This window comes from Nothobranchius furzeri, chromosome 10, assembly GCF_043380555.1.
Source record: "Nothobranchius furzeri strain GRZ-AD chromosome 10, NfurGRZ-RIMD1, whole genome shotgun sequence".
In the NCBI taxonomy this organism is placed as follows: Eukaryota; Metazoa; Chordata; class Actinopteri; order Cyprinodontiformes; family Nothobranchiidae; genus Nothobranchius; species Nothobranchius furzeri.
Genome location: NC_091750.1, coordinates 56,177,839 through 56,200,731, shown reverse-complemented (window position 1 = coordinate 56,200,731; position 22,893 = coordinate 56,177,839). Strand labels below are relative to the sequence as shown.

At 41.0% G+C, this 22,893-nt stretch overlaps 1 protein-coding gene across 18 annotated transcripts in view; it reads left to right on the top strand.

Moving 5' to 3' along the window:
- ehbp1l1b (EH domain binding protein 1-like 1b) overlaps positions 1-21,733 on the top strand; it is a 38,775-nt gene extending 17,042 nt beyond the window's left edge. For 11 of the 18 annotated variants that reach the window (XM_070555803.1, XM_070555804.1, XM_070555816.1 and 8 more), the window contains 20 exons: positions 35-203; positions 2,093-2,398; positions 2,536-4,227; positions 6,527-6,817; positions 6,917-7,396; positions 7,593-7,697; positions 10,594-11,712; positions 12,985-13,725; positions 15,359-15,566; positions 15,644-15,792; positions 15,907-15,955; positions 16,300-16,618; positions 16,712-16,773; positions 17,083-17,113; positions 17,785-17,831; positions 18,601-18,721; positions 18,810-18,909; positions 18,989-19,062; positions 20,653-20,767; positions 20,850-21,733. In XM_070555803.1, the coding sequence (XP_070411904.1) occupies positions 35-203; positions 2,093-2,398; positions 2,536-4,227; positions 6,527-6,817; positions 6,917-7,396; positions 7,593-7,697; positions 10,594-11,712; positions 12,985-13,725; positions 15,359-15,566; positions 15,644-15,792; positions 15,907-15,955; positions 16,300-16,618; positions 16,712-16,773; positions 17,083-17,113; positions 17,785-17,831; positions 18,601-18,721; positions 18,810-18,909; positions 18,989-19,062; positions 20,653-20,767; positions 20,850-20,937 (6,266 nt within the window). In that variant the 3' untranslated portion in view covers positions 20,938-21,733. The remainder of the gene's footprint in view (positions 1-34; positions 204-2,092; positions 2,399-2,535; positions 4,228-6,526; positions 6,818-6,916; positions 7,397-7,592; positions 7,698-10,593; positions 11,713-12,984; positions 13,726-15,358; positions 15,567-15,643; positions 15,793-15,906; positions 15,956-16,299; positions 16,619-16,711; positions 16,774-17,082; positions 17,114-17,784; positions 17,832-18,600; positions 18,722-18,809; positions 18,910-18,988; positions 19,063-20,652; positions 20,768-20,849) is intronic. The other 7 variants (XM_070555805.1, XM_070555809.1, XM_070555808.1 and 4 more) reach the window with 7 other exon arrangements.
- The last annotated feature ends 1,160 nt before the right edge of the window (positions 21,734-22,893 follow it).

Sequence of the window (22,893 nt, the reverse complement as noted above, 5' to 3'; positions counted from 1 at the left end):
TCCTAGTGAAGATCATGCTGTGGCTCTTTTACAGGCTCAGCGTTTCCTTTCGCTCAGGTAGAGGAAGAAACATCTGTGAGTCCTTTGAGTCAAGGCAAAGGTTCTCCTCAGAACCACCAGGCAGAAGCAAACAGGAGAACATCTGAACAGCAAGTCAGACCAGGTCTGGATTCAATCACGGAAAAGAAATCAGAGAAGATCAGGTGAGTTCAGCATGTTTCGGGTGAATGGTTTGACGGCTGTAGAAAATGTAATTCAGCTTTAGTTTCAAACGTTAAAAAGAGCTTCTGTTGCATACTCACCAGCATTAAACATCTTCTGATCAAAGCATCTTTATAATATGTCATCAGAGTCAGATTGTTGCACAGACAAGGAATCTGACTCCAGTTTCAAAAGAACGTGGCCAGGGGCTGTCCTAGTTGGATTCCACAGTCATCATCATCCACCTTAATTTTTATTTTTTATAACCATGTTTGTTTCTTTGATTCTGACCTTCACCAATTCATTTCAGTTCCTCTTGTGGCACAAAACTGCAAAACGACAAAAAAAAAAAAAAAAAAAACAAGATTTCCTCTTTCAACTCTCACCAAAAGACCAAAAACATCAGACTTCTCTGAAATAATTTATTCATAAAACAGTAAATTTGGCCAAACTCCTACCAGCTGTCCAGGCTGGATGATGGTTTTTGTGAACACTATTTTCTTTTAGCTCAAAGTCTCTTCTGTTTCTAAAACACAACACTCCTAGCAGGTTTTTATTTTTTTTATTTTACACTTATTTTTTAATTCTATAATTTGTTTTGGCTTTTGATCACCTTGTGATTTTTGTCTTTAAAGGCACTATATAAAAAATCATAACATTAATAGCACATAAACTTGAAATATGACACACACTCAAACCTAACAAATGAACTTTCTACCTGCACCTCTTACAACTCTTTTTTGTAGTTTATTGTTTTTTTTTTTTTGTTTTTTTTTTTTGTAGTATTAAAAGAACAGAACATATGCACGTCTATCCTTAACCGAATCCTTGAGTTTGGTTAAAGATTTTGCTTCATGCGCTGTGGAATTTCAACAGTTCACCGGCTTTGGTATCTGTTGCATGTAAACTATCTTGTATTGTGGTGGTTTTATCTGTTACAACAGTTAGATTTTTTTAAACGGCTTAATAAAATCATATAAATATTAGGGTTGGGAATTTAACATGTTTGTTATGATTAATTAATTAATAAGAGAAAAATTACTTGTACTTGTTGCATGTACTTGTTAAAAATGTACCACTTTGAGCCTGAGCGTCCCCCATTTGGGAGTGGTAAAAATTTAGCATCGCAATTTATGCCGTCTATACATCAATAAATGTCATCTAGCTGCACCTCTAACAAGTCTGCAGTATGGAGCTGGGATTGGGACAATATTACATGTAACTTGTACCAAGTAACATGTAACTTTCATTTTGTAACTTTCAGGAAAAAAATGTACAAGTTTCAAATCACAACTTTCAAAACACACATCTCAGTCTACAGTTACAAAACTCAACTCTACGTGTTACTAAACAGTTTGTCCCAAATCCAGCTTCCTTTCCCAAAGAACCAATGACAGGCTTTGTCTGACCAATCATGAGTCTTGGACTTCTGTCCAATCATGGCAAGAGGGCAGAGGTCTGTTGTACTGCTTTATAATTAACAGTAATAATAATAATAGTTTATTACTATACTTTTGTACTAGCTTACATTACATTTAATTTCCTTCTTTGCTAAACAGATTTTTAAAAGGGTTAAAATATTTTTGTTTTTGTTAGTCAGCCAGTGAAACTAAATAACCGAATGTGATTAAAGAACATGGAAAATTGCAGGTTTTAGAATATTTTCAGTTTCCCAGATGATCCAAGCGGCTCAGAATATTTGCCATGCGAACGTGTGTGTTGCTGATTAACATGTTGTGGATCTTTAATCGAGTTTCTCAGCATTTTCTAGTTTTAGTTTTGAGCCTCCTGGATGTTAACATGTTCTACAGGCTGACACAAGTTTTGCATGAGCAAAAATACATTAAAATTCTCCACTCTCACATGTGATTACCAACATTTCTCTCTCTAGTTCTGTTCAGTCCAGCTCTGAGTTGATCATAGCCCCGCCCCCTCCATGGCCTTTCTCCTGCTGTGAGCAGTCCACCCCAGATCAGTCCTCCAGCAGCGTTGTTGCTGCATTTATCACACCTAAGCAGCCAAACGCTGAAGAGGTTGTGAAAAAGCCAGTGAATGAAAGCATTACAAGTCTTTTTAGGAGTGAAATTCAGCCCCAAACATCCAATAGTGAATCCCTTAATAACAGGAAAGAATCAGCGAGCTTGTTTCTGGATGAGGATGACTCAAAGTGTGATACGATCAAAAGGTGTCCTGCAAGGTGAGTTTTGTTTTTCTTTTTTAAAGTAATCAACCAGTATTATTTTGACCATAAATAAGGTTTGAGGATGTGATTTGATGAGTCTGAACCCCACATAGACACAAGGATTTAAGGTGCTCTCTTTATCTGTTCTGCAGTCTTGAACTTAAAACCAAGGAAAAGACAGATGGAGGAAAGGTGCCACAGACAGAGCAGATAGAGGGCGCAGCAGAGGTGAAGGAGCAGAAAAAACAGAGGGAGTCAGATGTTCAAAAGAAAGAAGAGGAGAGGAGGAGAAGAGAAGAACAGAAACAAGAGGAGGCAAGAAAACATGAGGAAGAGAGGAAGAGACTGCTTGAAGAGGAGAAGAGGAAGCTCTTACAGGAGGAAGAGGATGTCAGAAGAGAGAAAGAAAAGAGGAAGAATGAAGAAGTGAGACTCCTGAAGGAGAAGAAAGATAAACAGGAGAAACTGAAGGAGGTAGAGCAACAGAAAAAACGAGAAGAAGAGAAGAGACTTGTAGAGTTAAAGGAGAAAAGTGAAAAGGCCAAACAGGATGAGGAGAAAAGACAAGAGAGAGAAAGATTCATGAAAATGATGAAAGACGAGGAGTTGAAAAGGACGGAGGAAAAGAGAGTGGTTGAGGAGCAAAGAAAGAGGAAGGAGGAGGAGACAAAGAGGTTTCTGGAAGAGGAGAAAAGAAACATGGAGGAAAGCTGTATAAAAAACGAGCAACAGAAAAATAAAGAAGAGCAAGAGAAAAGAAAGTGGGAAGCAGAAGAAAGAAGAAAACAGTTAGCAGAAAAGGAAAGAAAGAGACGCGAGGAGGAAATGAGGGAGGAAGAGAGGAAGAGGAAAGCTGATGAGGAGAGGGAAATGAAAGAAGAGCAGGAGAGGCGGAATGTTAAAGAAGCAGAAGAGAGAAGAAAGAGGGAGGAGGAGGAGAAAAGGGAGGAGGAGATTAAAATGTTTAAAGCTGTAGAGGAGAGAAGAAAGAAGGATGAGGAGAGGATGAAGAGGATGGCAGAAGATGAAAAGAGGCGAGAAGAGGAGGTAAGGAAACAGAAAGAGGAAGAAAAGCACAAAAGGAGAAAAGAGGCAGAAGTGAGAAAAAAGAAGGAAGAGGAGGAAAAGAAGAGGGAAGAGGAAATTAAAATACTTAAAGAAGCAGGTGAGAAGAAAAAGAAGGAGGAGGAGGAGAGGAGGAGGATAGCAGAAGAGGAAAAGAGGCTAGAAGAGGAGGTAACGAAACAAAAAGAGGAAGAGCATAAAAGAAGGAAAGAAGAAGAAGAGAGAAGAAATAATGAAGAGGAGAAAAGGAGACTAGAAGAAGAAGGACGGAAAAAGAAAGAGGTAGAAGACAGAAGAAAGAGGGAAATGGAAGAAAGAGAAAGATCACTTAAGGAGCAGAAAGAGAAAGCCTTAAAAGAAGAGAGAGAAATGATGGAGAAGAAGAAGAGAGAAGAAAATAAAAAACTGCTACAAGAGAAACAAATGAGGATGGAAGAAGAGAAGAAGAAAATGGAGGAGAAAAAAAGGCTAATAGATGAGGAAAAAATAACAAAAAAGAAACTGATGGAAGAGGAAGAGAGAAGAAAGAAAGAAGAAAAGGGCCTTTTGCTGCAGAAGGACAATTTGCACAACAGGAAAATGAGGGAGGAAGAGAAGAGAAAATCTGGAGCTGTCATCGTTACAGAAGACAACAAGTCAGATGAGGACAAAGAGAAAATGAAGTACTCTTCTCCTGTTTTCAAACAGTCCCATACATCACTTCCTGCTCCACCGCTGTCACATGACCCACAGCTGGTGGCTTCATCACTTAGTAAAGCAAACTCTGCTTCCGATGAGCGGTGAGTCGCTGCAGTGACACCATCATCCCTCTGTTTGTCCCGTCTGGTCTCTCTGCTGGTAAATTAAATCAATAATCTCTCAAATTATCCGTCCAGATTAAGTTGATTTAATTCTTTACCAGTTTGTTGCTCAATAAAGCGAGACAAAGATGGACTGAATAAGTCAATTGCACATCTAAAGCAGGGGCGGCTCTAGGAGGGGTCCAGGGTGGGCCAGTGCAACCTGACAGCCAGCCTGGAGGCCCCCCCGCTGAGGGCATCAATAAAAAGAACCAATTTTTGTGGTAATTCAACATAATACAAGATGTAGAATCAACGTCTAAATTGAAATACAATGTCTAAGCAACTATTTTTTGTTGCCACTGAGAGAAAAACTCAGATAACATTTTTTGCAAAATAGTTAAAGTTTTAAACTAACTAAAAAGCTATAGTATCTAAAGTAACTGTAACTGATCTGTTATTATATTGTTGGACGCTCCAATTCCATCACATGATTTTCAAATGGTCCAAATCGAGTGGAAAAGATCGGATTTAACCATATAAGATAACAAACATGACTTTCCAAATTTACCCTGAGATCGAGATTTTCAAACGTAACAATGTTTTATTTTATTTTCAACAAATTCCTCTACATCAATGTGCTTTGTTTCTTGGAAAACAACACTGTAGCTAGTAGGCTAATACAGAGCTAATGTATCTTATCTCCTCAGGAGGGCTAAAATGTCTGTAGCTTGGGCGTATTGCAAACCAAACAGTTACACAAGGAGTGCAACCCTCTTATAATGTGTGCAACCTAGTAGAGGTGTGGACTCGAGTCACATGACTTGAACTCAAGTCATTATTTTAATTACTTCTGACTTGACTTGATAAAATCTATAAAGACTTACAACTCGACTCAGACTTGAACGCCACTGACTTGCGACTTAAATCAACTTGCATCTGTTGACTTGATGATGACATGATATTAGATATTTTAGCACAAAAGTGGCACGACATGGACAAAAACATAAATCATTCTTCGTTCTGGGTTTGATGTACCGCTAAATGCAGCAGCACTTTGTTTATAATCAGTTTCAGTTGCACTTTCTGCTTGTTTAAGCAAATAAATGAAGTTTTACGAAGCTTCATCTCTGGAATTTATTTATTATCGTCATTAAAATGAAGTTGGACAGATGACTTGAATATGACTTGAAAATTCTAAGTTAAGGACTTGGACTTGACTTAGACTTCCAATTCATTGACTTTGGACTCGACTTGAACTTAGTTGTCTTTGACTTGGACTTGACAGGAAAGACTTGTGACTTAAGTGTGACTTGCAAAGTAGTGACTTGGTCACACCTCTGCAACCTAGTTATTTAACGCGATGAAAAAGAGTTGTGTTCAACACTACGAATCTGATTTCCCACCTTCAAAGCCAAATTATGTTCTCCTTCAGCGTTTCCCTTCAGGCGCAGATGCCTCATCGAACAACCCGTCTACATCCACCCGTTATTGTCCACTTATCCGGGGTCAGGTCGCGAGGGCAGCAGCCTAAGCAGAGAGGCCCAGACTCCCTCTCCCCAGCCACTTGGGCCAGCTCCTCTGCAGGGATTCCAAGGCGTTCGCTAGCCAGCTGAGTAACATATTCCCTCCAGCGTGTCATGGGACTTCCTTTGGGTCTTCGGGTTTTTGGCCATGGTAGCTACAGGAGTTGGTTAGATTGGGGGGTTAAGCCACCAAATAGTTCCCGAGCGCGACCACAGGTGCAGCTCAACGCTCCCCACGGGAATGGGTCAAATGCGGAGATGAATTTCACCGGTGTGTGATGACTAATGGGACTTTAAATTTAAAAACATGTCATTGCTGATTTATTAGCAGTAAAAACTCAACACTATAAATACAGAATATGATAGAACACTGTGTAGCTATTTTGATTAAATCGATGATATAAAAGAATAATGTGGGATTTTCAAAATAAAGGAAAAGATTGTGAAGCATTGTTTTACAATTTGGGGTTTTCTCCATTAATGTCAGTAAATATAACACACTGGTAAAGAAAATGCAAACATTTGCAGTTTCCTGAGTTGATATTTTATAATTGAATGTAATCTCATTGGTTATTTAAATTTGAAATCTATATTTTCTTTGTTGAGTGGATGCATGAATGTGATAGACAGAATTATGTCATGCAGATGCATAATCAATCACTGTCTGCTTCCACTGATGATGCTACTGAAATTGGCTTAAGTTCTCTGTTCGGTTTTTCCTGTGTCGACTGGTTTCTTACATTCTTCTACATCTTTTTCTTTACTTATTCCAGTCTGAGGCTACCCTCTGTCATGAAGGAAAGCTCACTGTCAAAAACTAAAATTCAAGAAAAGAAAACATCCTTCACAGGTTTATGTTCTCCACCTGACATCCATTCAGGCACCACTGCTCAGCTGAGTTCTCAAAACAAAACAATGACTTTAGAGGTCTTGACACGCACACCACCTCCACAGAGGTCATATGATGCAGAGACTCCTCTGTGGAAAGTGCTAGAAGAGACCAGTGGGACAGATTTACCTGAAAAAGGCTCTGCCAAGGATGGTGCAAAACCTTTGTGCAGAGGGTAAGAACAGATGAGGAGGCTTCTTTCTGCTCTTTCTGCTTTTTCCAATCTGTTTATCCGACTTGCTGAAGTCACATTTGTAATTTTTTTTTTTTCCAGCTCATCCAGAGAAGATGCAGGTGAGACGGACATTCTTGTGAGACAGGATCACCAACTGAAACCAGATCCAGAAATGCATCCAGCTGTGATGCGACTCAGCTCACCGCTTGCACAACAGGAGCCTAAAAAGCCAGAGAACCCCAGTGTGCAACCAGTAACCTCTCCTGAACATTCCCTTGAACCATCTGGTGATCAGACAGTCCATGTGTTGGACCCACTTGTGCCTTCAAAACCAGGACCAGAACTCCAGGAGGAACAAAACCACCAATCGTCCAAACCAAAACGGGAGGGAGCGGATGAGAAGGAACCAGTGAATGCTGTTGATGAGGGTCTGGAGAGTTTAATGATCACAGAGGAGCCAGTGTGTGAGGCAGAGAAGAACCTGTGGGCGGCTGTGGAGGAGACCACAACAGAGCTGGGAGCAGAAAAGAGGATGGAAAGCTGCGGAGCGAAAGAGGAAGAAGAAGGTGTAAAAGGGGGGTGAGTCAGTGATGGCTGCAGTCTGTGTAGAACAGTTTCACAAACTTGCACTCGTGCTGACTAACATCATCTAACTGGAGACATTTTCATAGCAGATCTCACCTGAAGCTTTTTCTCCTCTTATTACTAACATGCTGATAATGATTTAGAGAGAGATTAAATGTGTGATTGTGTGTTTTCTGTTTGCGTGTGGTAGTGCTGAGAAATGTACACATGCAGAGGCAGATGAGTGTGTTTCTGAGCAGCAGGAGGAGGAAGCTGCTGGCTTCATGTCAGCAGTAGTTGGGCTTTTATACAGAGGGTGAGTCTCTGCCTGCCGCTGGTGCTGAACTAGGAATGTTTTCTAGGCTGTAATGCCAGAAATTTCTGCATAAAAGTAATTAGTCATAGAAATGGGAGCTCATGCTGACTTTTGATATTTTGCATCAAAATCTAACATTTCAGCACCTTGACTTTGCCATTGCAAGCACATTTTACTCATTAAGAAATATTTTGTGGAAATTTAACATTTTGCATGCATGTTTTTCTACATGGCACTTTTTCTCTTGAGGTTCATTTTACACAAATGTCCTGACATTAGTCTTCAACTTTTTATAGAGTAAATCAGAATTCCTACCGTCTTGGGCTTGACACACCAACACACCCATATCATGATACGACCACCGCCATTTCAAGGGAGAAAATGTTCAGTTGTTTGACTTCTTCCCAATCTTTGAATGGGTATATGTTGTCCTCCTGATGGCAGTCTGTCACGTTGCGGAGTTGGTAGGACCCAAAATGCAGTACCCAGGATGACACGAGGCAGGGATGAAGATTGAGTAAAATCCTTTATTTAAAGGTGAGCCAAAAACAAAGTAAATCCAAGGCTGGGAGCCAAAATCCAAAAACCAGATAACGATCTGGAAATCCAAAAACCTTAGAGAACTCGAGAAGACCAAAAAACCCTAATAATCCAAGAGAGACGAGACTGACAGAATTACAAACAATGGACCGACACAAGACAGAGACAAGACAGGGCTTATATACAACAGGGAGGAGTAATTAGGCAAAATGGCAGCAGGTGTGTGGAGTGAGGGCTGGAGGGAAGGCAGGTGAATCTAATGATCTAACTGGGAAAACAGAAACAGAGGAGGGCAAATACCTAAACACAAAACTAACAACAATATCTAAGACAGAGGGAAGGGCTCACACAAACTAGCTGGAGGAGGACATACACACACACACATACACTGAGCTGGGGACAAAGAGGCTGGAGCTGACCTGGGAGGAATGATTTAAAAGGGTAACAACGTTAAGACTCATAATTGAGACACAGACAAAGGACACATGAGGGTGCTATGAGACACAGAAGGGAATCTAGTGAGGATGGAGAAACATCAGGAGACACACGAAGGAAGGGGCAGACGCAGACCATGACACAGACTCTTGATTACTAACAGTCTTCAGAAATCTTTAGTTTATTTTGGGAACCTACCTTTAGTTTGCATGGCACTTCCTGTCATGGAGTGAGCTGTTTTAGGAGACAAGTCTGAGGGAATTGCCTGTTTTCCTTCATTTGTTTACAGTCATTCAGAATATGGATTTGACAGTGTTGTGATGTAGATCAGTCGAAAATGGAATGGGTTGAAGTCAAATCGTATTTTGTCCATCCTCAAGATTCATAATCGATTCATTCATCAAAAGCAAGATAAAATAAAGATTAACTATAAAAAATAAAACATCAGACCAATACAAATGAATCAAAAACTGTGAATGAAATTACAATAAAATGCTAAAACTCAGCGCTAGATCAAATGAAACGATAAAAAGAATAAGGTGTAGCAAACAAACATTTGAATCCATCATTTAGACTGCATAAATAGTTCTCAATAAAGTGAACAGTTCAGTCATTGTTTACATAATATGCATCTAATATTTTTGTTTTTTGGCACAATAGTGTTGCAGGGCTTGATAAGAAGTTGTATAACAAGGTAAAACACAGCTGAAAACGTAATTGTACGAAAAGTAACAATATTTACAACCAAATATAACAATCAGTATGGAGATTTAAGTTTTATACCATAAAGCAGTGTGTGATTAGTCGGAGTCATGTAAGAAATACACTGCCCGGCCAACAAAAGTAGCCATCTGGGTTTAACTAAGCAAATCTATACAGTATGAGCCTCCTATTGGATAACTATTTCATGGCGATTATCTTTCAGCTGCAACAAGTTATTTAACCCCAACTTCTCATTTCTTAAACAACCATCTAGAAGGACACATCTGGTGGTCGTGAAAAAGATGTTTGTTTGAGAACAGTCAGATCATTAGCATGCATCAAGCAGAGAAAACGTCTAAGGAGATTGCAGAAACAACTACAATTAGGTTAAGAACTGTCCAATGCATTATTAAAAACTGGTCTGATGAGTCCAGATGGACCCTGTTCCAGAGTGATGGTGCATCAGGGTAAGAAGGGAGGCAGATGAAGCTATGCACCATCAAGCCTAGTGCCTACTGTACAAGCCTGTGGGGGCAGTATTATGATCTGGGGTTGCTGCAGTTGGTCAGGTCTAGGTTCAGCAACAGGATGTGCTCCAAGAATGCGATCACCTGACTACCCAAATATACTGAATGACCAGGTTATTCCATCTTCCCTGATGGCACAGGCATATTCCAAGATGACAATGCCAGGATTCATCAGACTCAAATAGAGAGAGAGTGATTCAGGAAGCATGAGACATCGTTTTCACACATGAATTGGCCACCACAGAGTCCAGACCTTAACCCCATTGAGAATCTCTGGGATGTGCTGGAGAAGGCTTTGTTCAGCAGTCACACTCTACCATCATCAATGCAAGATCTTGGTGAAACATTAATGCAACACTGGATGGAAATAGATCATGTGACATTGCAGAAGCTTATCGAAACAATGTCACAGCAGATGTGTGCTGTAATTTAAGTGTTTGTGTAGGTAAATTCCACTCTGCACAGAGAACCTGTCTTGTGTATCTGATAAATCTGCATCATGAAGGAGATTCATGCTTTTAGTCGTCAGCATGTTTTGGTTAAAATAATCTCAGTTTGCACCAAAACAAAGTCTGTGAAAGAAACTAGTTGAGCATGATGTTTGTCTTTTCATCACAGGGTTCTGTGGTTTGCAAGTCATTTATGGTGAGCTCTGTCTCAAAGTTTTCCTGTCTGTCATATTTGTCCCTCAGCTACGGGACGATCGTCTCTATACTCCACACGACTGGATCCATTGATACAGTTCATTCTCAGTCTTCTGCAGACCATTTATCCACTTTTCCAGATGATGAGGCCCAGCTGAGCTTACATAAAGTAGATAAAGTGACGTTTTGTTCGTCTGAGCCAATTGATGATCATCTGAGCATTTCCCCACCCAAGATTTTCTCTGATGCAGCAGAAAGTCAGAATGTTTTGGGAGATAAAGTCTGTGAAACAGAATTATCTCAAAAACAACATGCAGTGCAGGAGGTGAGTTTGGTGGCAAGTCTGAGACTTGCAGCTGTTGAACAGGAGAAGGAAAGAGAAAAGAAGATGGAGAGAAGGGAAAGAGAAGTGATGGAACACATTAAAAATGCCCAATGTGAGAAAAGAGAGAGAGGGGAAAGAGAAGAAGAAGAAGAAGAGAAGATACGACATGAAAGGCTGGAAATGGAAGAAGCAGCGAAAAAAGCGAAGGGTGGATTGGAGAAGGAAATAGAAATAAAGAAGCAGGAGGGAGAGAAAGAGAAGGATCAGCAGGGGAGTGAAAAGGAGAGAAAGAGGATGGAAAAGGTGAGAGAGGATCATGAGAACAAACGAGAAGACGGGGTAAAGGCAGAGACAGCTGTAAAGCTACAGGAGAACATTTCTGAAGAGAATAAAATCCAAGAGGAAAAAAATAAAGTAGAGGAGACACCTCCTTCTTTTTCATTTGTTCCAACCACCCAGAAAGGAAATAAGCACCAATCAGACATCTGGCCTCCACTGAGGGAGGCAGATCTGGATGCTATTGCTTATGATGCACAACTACAGGATGGAAAGTCCAAGTCTGAGCCCAAACCAGCAGGAACTGTCCCATCCCACACTGGGACAGGATTGGGCTCAACCAGACCTGCTAATTCTGTCAAACCCCAAATCTCTGTTAGTGCAGTTAAAACAGCACCAGGCAATGCTGGTCTGAGACCAGTTAGGAAGGATTCTGCCAATCTAAAACACGGTGCCATCCCAGTGTGGCTGAGAGAGGAGGATGAAGAAGAAGTAGAGTATGAGAAAGGACAGGAAGATCTTGGCTCCATCTGGCTGGCTGAGCTATACATGGAAGGGGAAGCAGGGTGAGTAGGGGATGAAGGGAGGATAATTGGTAACAGAGATCTGTTTGTTGCTACTTGTGGATTCAAGAACTCAACCTGATGTGTTTGTGTACATTTTTTCTTAACTCTACAATATTTACTAAACTTGCATCCTGGGCATTTGCTGAAAGCCCTTCTCATGAGTGAGCTGTGTGTTGGTGTGTGAGTAATTCCCAAAAGAACACAAACGCTGAATCATGCTTTAAGAGAAGTGGAACTTCATTAAATTGTACCTTGATAATGAATTTTGTCTGAAGTTTTGTAAATAGACGAAGTGTCATGATCAGCATTTGAATGACTGATTAAATAGGCAAATTTAAGCTCATGCTTGTGAAATTAGATGATGAACACCTGGATTTGTTGTTTCTATTTATGAGGGTTTAGATCTGCAAAAATATGGTAGAAAAAATGGTTCACTTGTCATTGTGGTGATGTAGCATGCTTAAAGCTGGGGTACGTAGTTTAAAAACTTTTAAAGTACATTAAATATTTGTAAATATGACTGTCTGACCCTATTCTATTACATAAAAGTAAATAATATTTACCATAAGTCTCTCCCCTGGCCTTTACAGCAAAACCTAGAGTCTAGAGCATTGACCAATAGAGTTGCGTATCCACAAGAGGGAGCTGTCAATCACTGAGAATGGGCCCTATTTCCCAGCATGCACTGCGGGGTGACACACAGTTAGCTTAGCACACCAACTATAGCTTGAATTCTTAAGCCTAATTTATACTTCTCCATCTGCGTCGGTACGAAGACGTGCAATGCCATTGTGCGTTGGCACAAGGGCTCTCCGACAGGCTCGCAGAGGCTGACGGAGACACGGCCAACTTTTTAACTATCCGTCGAAAGTGACGGAGACCGCAAGCTTGTGATTGGTCAGTACGCCGCTTCCTGTAAATTCGTCAACAGCACCACCATTGTCCCCTCAAAAAAATAAAAAAGAGCCAATGATATCTAGTGGCAAACATGAAGCGGATTGAAGAATACCTCACGGAAAAACTCTGAAGATTCATGGTCCTTTCACAGTGCTGAAGGAGTTAGGAGATTATTGTTAAAATCATTTTCGAATTCTGAGACATTCAGCACACTTGCTTTGCTTTGCTTTGCAACATTAACAAGATGGCAATCTTATTGCTTGAGACGTTTGTTGCCAAAGCAGAATGTTGCATGATGGCTGGTTGGATCAGTGGTTGGCTACTTTAGTCACAGGCTGCATTTTTTAGTTCTGAATTGTCCTTTTCTGTCCTCAGCCCAGAACGTCCACCTCTTGCTGTATCACGGATGTCCTCTGCATCCCAAACACGTTGCCAGAGCTCAGATGCTAAACAGCCCGATAAACCTGAATCTCTTGGTGTCAATCAAACCGACAGGCAGCGTCCTAACCATCCTTTGCAAATGGAGCAAGTGGTCAAACTAAAGCACAAGAATTCACAAAAGCCACTGATGATAAAACAGAGTGATGATGTCACTAGAGGAAGAACGGTACCAAGTGGTGAAGAGGCAGAATTTGTACAACCATTAGTGATGCCTGTGCCTCTTTCTCAAAAAGCAAAGAATGAAAAAGCTGACAGTGGGCAAAAAGTCTGTAAAACACACAATAAGACACAGGATGAGACAAAAGTTAGTGAAGTGGATGAGAAAACCTCCACTTTCAAGAAAGACTCAAATGTCCCAATGAGCTTCAGTCCACAAACAATTAATGTGCCCAACAAAATCTCAAAAGTCCAACAGCTCCAAGAAGAAGAGAAACATTTACTGACTAAAATTATCCAGATGTCAGGCGACACTTCGCCTGTCTCCTGCTCTCGAGGTCTGAAACGCCTCATTCCTGCACCTGGTGAAATTGACTGTGATGCCACAGAGACCGACAGTGGTAAAGATGTCCCAACTGACCTTTCTGATCTGAGTCAGCTCCCTATTGTGGCCTGCTTTGATGCCCAGCAGGACATAACACTAAATGACACAGAAGACCCTTTTGGACAGAACAAAGTGTAAGTTAACAGAAACTGGAGACTTTATGCTATTTTAAAGTAACAATGCATCTGTGTCTAAAAATCTGAATTTCAGAGTCCAGATTTGAGATTTTACTCATGCTGCTGCAGTCTTGCTTTTAAAATACTGACAGTTGTATCCCGCTTTTTATATTTTGCGAGTTTAAGAGTGATGATGCAAGGATTTAAACTTCTTTAGTGGCGTGTTGCAAAAGTCATGCTGTCCTGTCTGATCTGAGGTATGTTTGAACTTGCTTACATTTCATGTCAGTGTACATTAAAGCTACAATGGTAAATCAGCAAAACAAGCTAGCTTTAAACATTTTGTTTCATGCCTCTTAACAACTTCATAACAGTATAGTTCTAAATATGCTGTGGAGTTTAAAAATACGGAAAATAATAATGAATTGGTTCTTTTGCATTTGTCTCAAAACCTCAGCCAATAACACGGCTCGGTCCCAAAGCAACCATTGGACCATCTGGTTGTCCGTTTCACTGAACCCTGGGATCCTACAACAGAATACCACTGGTGTAGGAGGTTCAAACTACCAGAGTCCCAAAATGACAAACACCATTTGAAGTGGTGGACAACGGAAGATGTTAGGACCTATAAAACCAACGCCTTCTCACTCCCAACGAGTCGGAGACAAATGCTTGTTCAGTCACCTTCTGCATCAGACTCTGACGCCAAAAGTGCCCTTTTTCATCACCATTGTACAAAAAGGGGGTTTTCCGACTACAAATCCCAATGCAGAGTGATGAGATGGGATGTTCGCTGGCGCTCTACTGAACACGCACATTTGACCCCATCTGAACCTTAACCCTCTTGCTACCTCTAACCATCCCCTCAACGTGACCAAGCGTTTCTGTCCCACACGTTCGGAATGAGAATGTGTTGGTTGGTAGCCCAGATGAGGGGAAGGTTAGAAATAGTGAGAGGGTTAAGGTTTGGATGCGATAAAATGTGTGTGTTCGGTACAGCGCTAGCGGAGAGCCCGTCGCGTCACTCTGACGCCGCATTGGGATTGGCAGTTATTAAAACCCCTTTTCGTACAACGGTGACAACAAAGGGCACTTTTGGTGTCGGTGTCTGATGCAGAAGGTGACTGACGAAGCATTTGTTTCCGAGACGGTGGAAGTGAGAATGTGTTGAGAAAACAGCTACTGGTGCTTTCTTGTTTACTCTGGCAATACACATTCTCATACCGGGGGGGCATGGCCTAGGAATGATAGCCAACTGGGGGGGGGGGGGGGGGGGGGGTGAGAGTTCTGTAACCATGTTAGAGTTTTTAAGCTAACCTGTTCTACAGATTTAAGCTAGCGTTGGATATGGTGCAGATATATCACTGGTTAAGGTCTGCTCTTAAACGATGTTTCTTTCTGGGGCAAAATACAAACATCATAGACCTGCTTTCAGGGAGCAGTTTCCGCAAACCCTCAACTCAAATCTTGAATCCTTCAAGTAATGTCTTCCTCAGTCTAACAGCAAGTCATTTATTCTCATCCACTTGCTCACCCTGGTCATCTCCTCACATTTGCATGTCTCATATCTGCCACTGGTGAGAGTAGGTCTTCGTTCCTTCTTTTAGAAGATCTGCTGTCCTTACGCATCACATGTCTTGTTCTCTCGTAGATTCAAACAGCAGTCTTCAGACCTCCCTGATGGTGGAAAGAACAAACAACCATCCCATACAAAAGACACCATGGTTTCCTCCCATCATTTTGAGATTAAGACTTCTTGGCTTCCTACGTTAGCAGAGGAAGAAGCTTCTGAGGTTAAGATTGCTGATCCTGTGCCAACTTTCAGAGAGGAGGCTGATGGAACAGATGACACATCTGATGTAATCAAGACTAACTCTCACAGAACATTAGGTCCTGGGATATTTATCGTCAAAGCTAACATTTGTTTTCTGGTCAGGACCTTGTCAACTCCAGCCAGTCACTCCTGGAGTGGTGTCAGAGCATCACCAACAAGTACCAGGGCGTAAAGGTCACAAACTTCAACACGTCCTGGAGAAACGGCCTGGCTTTCTGTGCCATACTGCACCACTTCCATCCAGACAAAATGTAATCCCCTTCTCTCTGTTAAATCTGTGTTTTTAGTAGCATTTCTTTCAGTTTTTATAATGTTCTTGACATATTTTTTCATCTTTTATGTTTTTCCTGTTTTTGCCTTCTCAGAGATTTTGACCAGTTGGACTCTCATAATATCAGGCTCAACAATAAGAAGGTAAGGATGAAGACATCTATATTTAGCTCTTTAAGGCTAAAGCTAGCTGGGCTGCTGTCACCAGTGTGGCTAAAACTTTACAATAATTGCTACCAATCGATTCAGATGCAGTTTCAAATTTGGTTTTAAAGGTAAATTACCCCAATTTAAGTGTTTTTTTTTTTTCTTTTTAATTATGCACATTTTACCTAGTTTTGCTTATTTTTGAACATGTTCTGCTCTAAAACCTCCAAAAAAGTTTTGAAAGTACTGAAGTTGGTTCCCAGGGTCATTTTTAAGAGATATTTTGTATTTGCACATTTGTTGATCCTTGCAGTTGAACTGTTTCTTGTTTCTGAAACTAGGCTTTTGATGAGTTTGAGTCTCTGGGCATTTCTCGTCTCTTGGAGCCGTCCGACATGGTCCTTCTGCCAATCCCTGACAGGCTCATAGTTATGACTTACCTCAGCCAGATTCGCTCACACTTCACCAACCAGGAGCTGAGTGTGCTGCAGATAGAGCACAACAGCAGTCAGTCCAGCTATGGCCTGGCCCACGCCGGTCCCACCAGCGTCGATGCTGCAGCTTTCTGCATGGCCAGGCTGAACGAAGGCATGAGTCTGGAGGAAGGAGGGAGCAGCACGCTGGTCGTTCCACCGCCCAGGACGAAACGAGCTGTTAAAGGTAGAAACCTAACCCCCCCCCCCCCCCCCCCCCCCGTTAATCCTCTCTATTTTTCTGTTAGTTTGCACTTTGTGTCTATTTTTGTGTTTATAGATCAGTCAATAATCCCAGTGCCACCCCCAAGATTGATCACCAAACCAGGAAAATCTGGACAGGTGATCTAGTTTTCTTTATTGTCTTCTTCCCCTCTGCTGTAGGACCAAATAACCATCATACTGATCTGCATTAGTCACCTCACGTTTCTTTTGTTTTTTATGTTCACCATCTTTTTTTGATGCATGCCATGTTTGCACCATTCCAGAAAATACCTAGTAATTTCTGACTCTCACTTACTTGGCAATAAAACATGATTTTGATTCTTATACCTCTTCACGGTTTATCCAGTCTTTTTATGTGAAGTTGAAGTAAGCAGGTAATGTGAAATTTTCCTCTAGTTACTGAAATGTCAAATTTTCTTTATACAGGCAGAAGATTCAAAGATAAACTCAACAACAGGTGGGTGCCTGAAGATGGAGTCACTGATTTTAATCTTTATTTTTACCTTTATTCTTTCCTTTTTAGTGATTAAAGGTGTTGAACTCTAAAAACCTTTTTTTAATAATTATTTCTGATTATAATCAGTCACTGAGTTTTTCATGCAGGCTGAATATTGAAAATAGTCTTCAACATCCATCTCCTGAAAAGCCTGACAGATCAACCTCACACTGTCACTCAAGATTCATGGACTCACCCGTCTTGACTCACCACGGGGAAGGCCGTTGTTGTTTTAGCGTCCAGGAAACAGCAGAGAACGTCTCAACTAGTTAAATATAACCATTAGCATTAGCAACTCCACCACACAGAAAAACTCATCCAGGTTTGTGTTATTTGTGGAGATAAAACATCCAAGTTACAAGTCAGGGGTAGAGTCGCATCGCTGTTATCCAATCCGAGGCGAGACGTCCAAATATCAGAAAATAAGACTCCAAATCATGTCATGTTGTTCTGCTCTCTGCTGCATCAGACTTGTCTGTGCTGATCCAAGCGCTTCTGGTTTATTTTTGCTCCCATGTATGACTTTCAAGGCATTAATTTCCACCAGAGACCATTGTAAATGTATTGTTTAAAACGAGTTTCCCACACCTTTAATGTTTGAATTGGTCCTTTATATGTTTCTGCATTTGCAGAGTTGCAGAGTTTAGCTGAGCCTCCTAAACAAGAGCAAGAAACAATGGTCAGTTAAGTATTCTTTCCTTTCTCTGTAGGTCTTCTTTTTTTTCTAAACTTAATTTGTAAATGTCTAACTTCTCTGTTGCTATTATTACAAATTTCTGACCTCTAATTTTTTTTTAGTTTCTTCTCCACTTTCTGCTTTCAAATACTCTTCCCTTTGCTGTCCTCACCTAGCCTGGCAAGCCAGACTAAACCTTCCCTTCCCTTTGCTCCGTCAACGGAGCATTGCCAGACTAAATAATATTTTGTTTAGTCTGGCAATGCTCCATTGACGGTTCTCAGTCATGGGGCGGGTTCTACCGTTGTCTTTTAAAGGATCTCCGCATGCTACTGGACAATGAACAACATGACATACTCACCACAACAGATATCAGTAAACGAGGCAGTACACTGTGAAAAAGGACTTAAATGCATCTATCTGCTCTTGATTCTAATAAAGCCCAAGTCCAAATAGTTCAGAATTGATGTCCATTGATTGCCTCACCATTGTGGACCAATCACAGCGTTCTATCGATTTGAAACCACTATAGAGAGCTGTGATTGGTCAAACTTTGCAAAGCAAGACTTTGGTCTAGTTCACTAGGCCACCCCATTTTCCCTTTTCTTGTGGCTGCTGGCCATTATCACGTTTAAATTCTTGTGTGTTTGTGTTTTTGCATTTTGTGTGCGTGTGTGCGTGTGTGCGTGCGTGCGTGCGTGCGTGCGTGTGTGTGTGTGTGTGTGTGTGTGTGTGTGTGTGTGTGTGTGTGTGTGGTGGGGCTTGTGGTCAGTGCCTGCAGGACACCAGCCAGTATGTGTTGAGTGAGCTGGCAGCACTGGAAACAGAGCAGAAGCACATCGACAGCAGAGCTGCTGTGGTGGAGAAACGACTGCGAAGCCTCATGGAGACGGGTCAGTTTCACTCGTATGTGAATGAATCTGACTGCACTTATCCCTGCATGATGCTGTTTTGCTTTACTGATCGTCCATTTTCGTTTAGGGAGTGACCGTGACGAAGAGGAGAGACTGATTCAGGAGTGGTTCACTTTGGTGAACAAAAAGAACGCTCTGATACGCCGACAAGACAACTTGGAGCTACTGTGAGGAAACTGAAAATGACTTTTCCAATTAAGAATCCTGCTTGTTTACCATATTTCTGATTATTTTCTTGATCTACAGACAAGAGGAGCAGGATCTGGAGAGAAGATTTGAGCTTCTCACCAGAGAACTGCGGGTCATAATGGCTATTGAAGGTCAGTAGGTCATAAATATGCGGTCATGCCACTTTGTTTTCCTTTTTAAAGTGTCCTAGAGTTCAAAACCACATTTACATTGTTGTTTTTGTCTTTAGGCAGCTTGGGGTGTTTAAAGTAATTTACCAAGCGGCCTGTGCTGCCTCCAGCCTGCTTTCCTATGTAATTAAATAATGTTGTAATGGCTACAGAGAAATGGTTCGTTCTGACAAAAGCTGGTTGAACATGTCGTAAACTTAGACACACCACCTTAAATTAGCTTGTCCCAAATCACTTCGACGATGGCAATATATAAATGTTGGTGGTGGTAATGCTAACAGCAGAACAACGCTTGTCTGAGCTATTGCTAGTGCTATTCTGCGCTACTGCTAATGCTATCATGACAAACTTCTAACATTCTTGTTCATCGAAAGGAAAAACAAAGAAGAAGAAAGTTGGAGCACCACTCATATTCCAGGATGCACTGGAACTATCCAGACTGAATGAATACCAGAAAGATTACCATATTTTCACGACCATAGCAGCTTCAGTTACGGGTGTCTTTTTGGTATTTAACACATACAAAAGGCACACCAGGTTATAGGGCGCGGGCGCGATAAAGCCTACCGGTAAAACATCTGTGCGGACTCGGAACATATCAGTGCAAACCAGACATTGTGAAAATTATAAACAGCCAAAAGCATGCTTCACTTTACTGGTCTAGTCCTGGTTCAGACCTGGTTTAGAGCGCACGTGCACTTCCTCATTGCGTGCGCTGACGGCTCGTGCTCTTCTTATGCGCTGATGCGCTGTGTTGAAGTTCAGAATGTGTTTACCAGTAGTTGGTGGATTTAACCACACAAACTTTCCACATGAACAAAATCATGAGTGTTATTAATAGGCCTAAGAAAATAGTGTGATTTGAATTGTGTTTTATTTAAAAAGGCAGCGGGAGCAAATATGAGTTTGGTTGTGCTTTATTTGAGTGCTATTAATTAATCATCAAATCCATTGAAGTCCTCATCTTCTGTATCTGATAAGAACAACTGGTCTAGAGTACAGTCAAACAAGCCAGGTTCTCTCTCGTCACAGTCAGAGTCTGTCTCGTTGCCGTCCGTCTCCTCGTGAATGATGCCGGCTTTTGCAAAAGCCCGAACAACAGTACAAGTAAACACATTAGCCCAAGCATTTACCGTAGTCCTTGCCTGGATGGAAAGATGGCGGCGTTTCATAAAACGAAAGCACCAAGACGGACCTCCTTGAAAATGTTCAATACTCATTTCTTGTGCGAGCGTTACTGCTCTTCATTGGTTTCTACAAGCGTGATTCATCACTAAATCAAACAAATCAGCTGTGTTCATGATCTAAAACATGCAGGAAACGTGCTGTAAGCAGACTGCAGCACCAGGCATGTCAGCTCCACTTTACTAAAACTAACAGGGACTGAACCGGCCCCCCTAAGTTGCAAGTGCAACATGGGGGCAGTAGAGGTCTGAGTGACTTTTCATTAACCATTTAAAAGGTCATTTTAGCACATTCTGTTTCAAGAAAATATTTAAAACATGAAAAAGTTGCATGGTATGACTTTAAACCCACAGTGTGTTTTTGCAGACTGGCAGAAGTCTTCTGCTCAGCAGCAGAGGGAGCAGCTGCTCCTCCAGGAGCTGGTGTCATTGGTCAACCAGCGAGATGAGATCATCAGAGACATCGATGCCAAAGAGAGAATGTGAGTGCATGGCTGAAAAAAACAGAAAAGATTTCTGCAGAGCTTATCTTGAATTCTTCCCTGTGTTCTGGTTGTGTTTTAGTGCACTGGAAGAGGACGAGAGATTGGAGCGAGGTTTAGAGATGAGGAGGAGAAAATACAGCAACAAAGACAAATGTGTGTTGCAGTAAAAGATCTTCCTTCATAAGAGACTTTTAAAAATCTATCAGGACACTGGAGCTTTATATTTTCTACTATTTTTTTTCCAAGAGATTTGCCTTTATTCTGAGGCCGTAAACTTTGTGTTCCTCAAAAGTATCACATTTGATTTTTTTCCCCCTAATGTAATGGAATTTAATTAATTTTTCACCTGTTTTTGTTTATTTAAATAATGCATCAGTTTGTCGGTCATTTAAAGCACCTATTCCCTGTGTGTGTGTGTGTGTGTGTGTGTGTGTGTGTGTGTGTGTGTGTGTGTGTGTGTGTGTGTGTGTGTGTGTGTGTGTGTGTGTGTGTGTGTTATCATGAACGTTATTTAATATTCAAACTCTGGTTTTCTTTGTATTCTGTGCATTGAGGAGACATATTTTCTAAGCCAAGGCCTTAAAACTGAGGTATTATAGGAAAGTATTCACTATTGTTCAAGTTCTGAGCACGTACAAAGATTTGTTGTTCTGCAGGAGATGCTATTCATTTTCCTCACCAAAGAAATTATGAAAATGTCCAGACATTTCACAAAATATGTCATCGAGCTGGACTCAATCTCAAAAGACTGTTAGTGCAGCAGAACAATGTAAAATGTTTTATTTTGAAGAATAAGTGTTCCCTTTGTTTCTTTATTGCTGGACTAATGTGTGCATGCTTTAAAACGTGTGCTAATCGGTACCCATGATGACAAGGCTGATGAATGTCTGTATTTATAACATTATTTTGGTGAAGGAGAATAAAAATATGATAGAAGTAATAAATATTGGTTTGTTGCTTTGATTTTTATTTTGTTTGTTTGTTTGTTACATTCATGGTTGGTTGCGTGGCGGTGCAGTTGGTAGCACTGAGAAGTGAGAAGGTTGCAGGTTTAAATTCCAGCTACAACCTGTAAATAAAACTGGCTGGTGCCCCAAGGTGGCTACAAACTATCTTTGACGAGAGCCAAAGCCATAAAGAAAAAAGTCCTCAAGAGCCACAAAACTATGAGTTTTTGTTTAAAGGAGACATGTTGTGAATTTTAACTTGAGTAACAATAGTTCTATTGTCGATAAAAACAAGCTTGAGTTGGCCATGCCCAGCCCGTCTCACGCTCAGGCTGCTATAAGCTGAGAAGCTTTGATATTCTGGAGGGTCTTGAGTTGAGGCTCAACTCATCCAGCAGCAGCTCTCTCCAGTACTTGAGAGGTGGTTCTATTTTAATCTTCCTGTTTGTGACATCACAATTGAATACTTTTTGAAACTGCTTGTTTTAGGCACATAATTCCTAAAACCAAACACTGACAGAAAATGGATGGAGGTCTTCTTCACATTTCGAATGTTTACAGACAGCAGCGTATTGTTCTTGAAATGAGAACTTTCATTTTTAAACTCAGAAATGGGGACATAATAAATAGTCTATCCCTGTAAGATAAAAAGTGTTGACTCTTTAAGACATAGACTGAAGAGGAAGTGTTGCATCTCTGGTGGTCTGGTGGTTAGGTTTAGATTGCCTCAATGCTGTAGCCTTAACCCTCTGGAGGCAGGCGTTGCAGATTTGCAACGTTAAAACCTACCTACCTGGTTACTCCACATACGTATTTCATGAGCATTTTTTAACTCAGAAGAACCCCTGAAGGACTTAGTTGTTCGTCCTTTTATCAAAACTTATTTTGAGCCTGAGAAGGTTAAGGAACAAAACACTTTTTGCTGTCGAAATCAGTTATATTTTACTTCTATCCACCAGATCATTGTTTTAAGTTGTTCCTGTATTATGAACTCTGTGTTTCGTGTGTGTGTGTGTGTGTGTGTGTGTGTGTGTGTGTGTGTGTGTGTGTGTGTGTGTGTGTGTGTGTGTGTGTGTGTGTGTGTGTGTGTGTGTGTGTGTGTGTGTGTGTGTGTGTGTGAAGTTAATCTACTAATCAGACCTGACATAATGAACCAAGTTAATCCAAATCACACCA